Source organism: Sorghum bicolor, unplaced genomic scaffold (assembly GCF_000003195.3).
Source record: "Sorghum bicolor cultivar BTx623 unplaced genomic scaffold, Sorghum_bicolor_NCBIv3 super_119, whole genome shotgun sequence".
Classification (NCBI taxonomy): Eukaryota; Viridiplantae; Streptophyta; class Magnoliopsida; order Poales; family Poaceae; genus Sorghum; species Sorghum bicolor.
In genome coordinates this window covers 39,399-43,358 of record NW_018396485.1, presented here as the reverse complement: position 1 = coordinate 43,358, position 3,960 = coordinate 39,399, and the positions used below count along the sequence as shown (strand labels likewise).

The 3,960-nt window shown below is 41.1% G+C and overlaps 1 protein-coding gene across 1 annotated transcript; it reads right to left on the bottom strand.

The window, feature by feature from the left end:
- Positions 1–492: 492 nt before the first annotated feature.
- Positions 493–2,829, bottom strand: LOC8155323. Its single transcript, XM_021450640.1, has 2 exons — positions 1,779–2,829; positions 493–1,295 (listed from the first exon to the last, which is right to left on the bottom strand). The coding sequence occupies exons 1-2, from the start codon at positions 2,827–2,829 to the stop codon at positions 493–495; spliced, it is 1,854 nt and encodes a 617-aa protein (XP_021306315.1).
- Positions 2,830–3,960: the final 1,131 nt, after the last annotated feature.

Genomic DNA, 3,960 nt, shown 5'->3' with positions numbered 1-3,960 from the left:
TTGAAGAGGCTCAAGTGGAAGCTCGGTTTGGTCTGTTCGGAGATAGTGCTAATCTTGTTGCAAGATAGTTGCACGGTTTGCATGGAACATACCATATGCTCAGAAATCAATTTGGACGCACCAAATGGAACCCCTAGATGACGTGTGTCATATGGAATCTCACTTCGGTCTGTTTGGAGACAATGTTAGTTTCAATGCAGGATAGGTGCCGAGATTGTGCCTAATGCACCATAGTCTACGAAACCATTTTTGACGCACCTGTTTGTACTCCTAGATGAAGAAGCTCAAGTGGAAGCTCGGTTCGGTCTGTTTGGAGATAGTGCTAATTTTGATGCAAGATAGGTGCATGGTTTGCATGGAACATACCAGTGGCGAAGCTAGAGCGTAACAGAGGGGGGTGCGACTACGAAGAAGTAACAAAAAAAATTGGCTATAAAAACAATATCAATATGATCAAAACTATTACGATAGGCAAAATACATTATCTTACCTTTAATTGTCATCAAATCTACGTTCTCGCATTTTCATGAAACGACGAATCACGGCCTCATTTGTGATTTTCATCATTTCTTCTTTCTCGATGTAGCAAATAAGACAATTGCTCATAAATTGATCACCGATGCGGTTGCACAAATTTGTTTTCACAATCTTCATGCCAGAGAAAATCCTCTCAACTGTAGCAGTAGCAACTGGCAATACTAGAACAAGCCTCATAAGTCGATAAACCAATGGGTAACGATCATGTTTTCTAGTCTGCACCATTTTCTGAGAAAGCTCGGCAATAGTTTCTATGCTGGAGAACCTATCATCATCTCTCACATCAGATATGTAGAGGCCAAGTTCGTTGCTAAGGTCTCTGAGATCCCCAAAATCAAAATCATGTGGATAAAGCTTTGCTAGGCTCAACAACTTGTCCACACTAAAATCACAAAACGAGTCTCTTGGACTAAAAGAGGCCGAGCATACAAGCAATTGAGAGCTTGTCTCGTTGAAGCGGCTGTCAAGCTCTTGAAGTAGCCAATCAATAATATTATTGAAACAATCTACTTGATAGTAATGCTTGTTTGTGATTCCAGATTTGTGCCTCCTCTTTTTTGGATCAATATATTCATCTTCCATTTCCAATTTGGAAATATCTTTCTTCTCACAAAACCCATACACATCATCTATTAGTTTTTCCCATTTTTCTCTTCTAAGCTCATCCAATTGGCATCTCGTGGCTCTCACACAGTTAATAGCATTCACTATGTCCTGATCCTTGCACTGTAGTGCTAGGCACAAGGTATTTGTGATTCCTAATATAGTCAACATGAGATGCAAATAGAAAATAGAGTCAAAAGACTGGAAATACTCTAGAAGATTTGATGCTTGATGTCTAATTTTCCATTCCTTATCATGTTCTACAATCTGCAGTACCTTGACTATGGTAGAAAACATGTCAACTATACTTTTGAGAGATTTATAATGAGAACTCCAACGAGTATCTCCAGGCCTTTGAATACTTTGCTCTTGATTTAACCCTGTCCCAGTTTGAAGCAGCCCACAACCAAGTGCCTTACTCATTTCTTTAAGGTTAATATCTCTAATCATTTCCCTTCTCTTAGCTGATCCACCAACAACATTTAGTAACATGGAAACCTTGGTAAAAAAATCACTGACCCCTCTATGCTTTCTCACAATAGCCACAAGGACTAATTGGAGTTGGTGAGCAAAACAATGAACATAATAAGCTGAACTATTTTCTCTCATGATCAATGATTCCAAGCCATTGAACTCACCTCTCATATTGCTCGCACCATCATATCCTTGGCCTCTGACTTGCTTGAAACTTAAGTTAAGCTCAGCAAATAATGCATCAATAGCAGACTTGAGATGGGCTGAAGATGTTTCATTCACATGAACAAGTCCAACAAATCTTTCTTTCACAACTCCACATTTATCTACATATCTCAAGACCACAGCCATTTGTTCTTTCCAAGAAACATCTCTTGACTCATCAACTAGCAAGCAAAAAAAATCATTCCCAATATCATCTAAAATAGCCTGTAGCACCTCCTTTGCAAAACAGTGCACTATATCCCTTTGTATCTCAGGAGAAACCAAAAGACTATTTTCTGATTTTCCTTTACTTGTTGCCTTTCCTAAGATTGGATTTTGTTCCGCTGCAAAATCACGAAATTCCCTGAAATTTCCTCTATTTAAAGAATCCTTCGACTCATCATGGCCACGGAAAGGCAAGCCTTGCTTTGCTAACATTCTAGCAACATCAATAGACCCATTCAGTCTAATCATGTAGTCCCTCTTAGCACTTTCATTTACACCACGGAAAGCCACATCAATGTGTTGTCTTGTTTGCATCAAATCGTCACACTTCTTCATTGCTAGATAGTGTGAGCCACCAACATCACCCACATGATCTTTGAGCCTTTGTTTTCTATGAAAACCATTCCAACCATTTTTCACAAAAGCTTCATAGCCACCATCCTTCTTTTCTCTGAATAGGAAACAAAAAAAACAGTATGCCCTGTCCTTAGATTCACTGTATTCAAGCCAGTTTCCAAACTCATCAAACCACTCTGGAATAAATCTTCTTGGCCCTCCTCCAATATTTTTCACAGGAAAACTAAATGTGCGAGGTTGACAAGGCCCTTTTTCCAAGTACTTCCTTCTCACCAGTTCTCTAAGATTAGGATGGTACTCATCAATTTGTTTCCGCAGCCCTGGATCATACTTGATCTCATCTTCCCAGTTGATGTCATCCAAACACAAATTGCGAGCATTGTTGGCACTATCTGGCTCTGGTGCCTTTCTTTTGAAATATTTTTCCATGGATTAATGAATTAATCTGCAGTATATACAATACAGTATCTAGTAAATAACTTGAGAAAGAAATAGAGACAATTATCTACAAGAAATAGAGTAGTACTTACGTGCCTTATAAGCAGCTTTCTGAACTTCAGGAGAAAGAAATTGACAACAGCAGTATTCTGAACTTCGGCCTTCAGGCTTCAGGAGTTCAGGCAGGCAGGCAGCGATGTTGCAAACTCAGACACTCGTCGGCTACTCGGCTAGATCGGCAAACTCAGGCACTCGTCGGCTACTCGCGATGGACGATGGATTGCAGAGGCCGAGAGGCGATGGGAAGAGAGACCGCCGCGGCGTCGCGACGGATGCGGCACGAGGGAAAGCAGTAGAGTTTACGTGCTGTGCTTTTCATCTTCCTGCGATGGGCTCATTGGGCTTCCTGCTCTCGGCTGGGCTGTGGGGGGTGCAGCATATTGGCCCAAGGGGGGTGCATACATGGCCAAAATCTGATGCTAATTACTTGTTTTTTATTTTCTGGGGGGTGCATCCGCATCCACCACCAACTACGTGGCTTCGCCACTGGAACATACCAAGTGCTAGGGTATCAATTTGGATGCTCCCAATGGAACTCCTAGATGATGTGTGTCATACGGAATCTTGCTTCGGTCTGTTTGGAGATTGTGTTAGTTTCGGTGCAAGATAGGTGCAAGGTTTGCACCTAATGCAGCATAGGCTAAGAAACCATTTTGGACGCACCCGATGGTACTCCTAGGTAAAAGGCTTAAGTGAAAGCTCGGTTTGCTTTGTTTGAAGATAGTGCTAATCTTGATGCAAGATAGATGCACGGTTTGCATGGAACGTACCATATGCTTAGAAATTAATTTGGACGCACCCGATAGAACTCCTTGATGACGTGTGTCATATGGAATCTCGCTTTGGTCTGTTTAGAAACAATGTTAGTTTCGGTGCAAGATATGTGTATGGTTTGCGCCTAATACACCATAGTCTAAGAAACCATTTTGGAAGCATCTGTTGGTACTTCAGTGAAGAGGCTCAAGTGGAAGCTCAGTTTGATCTATTTGGAGATAGTGCTAATCTTGATGCAAGATAGGTGCATGATTTGCAAGGAACATACCATATGCTTAGAAACCAATT

Coding starts and splice junctions, on each gene's coding strand:
- LOC8155323 (XM_021450640.1), bottom strand. CDS start 2,829: ATGGAAAAATATTTCAAAAGAAAGGCACCAGAGCCAGATAGTGCCAAC. Junction 1,296..1,778: donor TGGTGCGAGCAATATGAGAG/GTGAGTTCAATG, acceptor TGACTATATTAG/GAATCACAAATACCTTGTGC.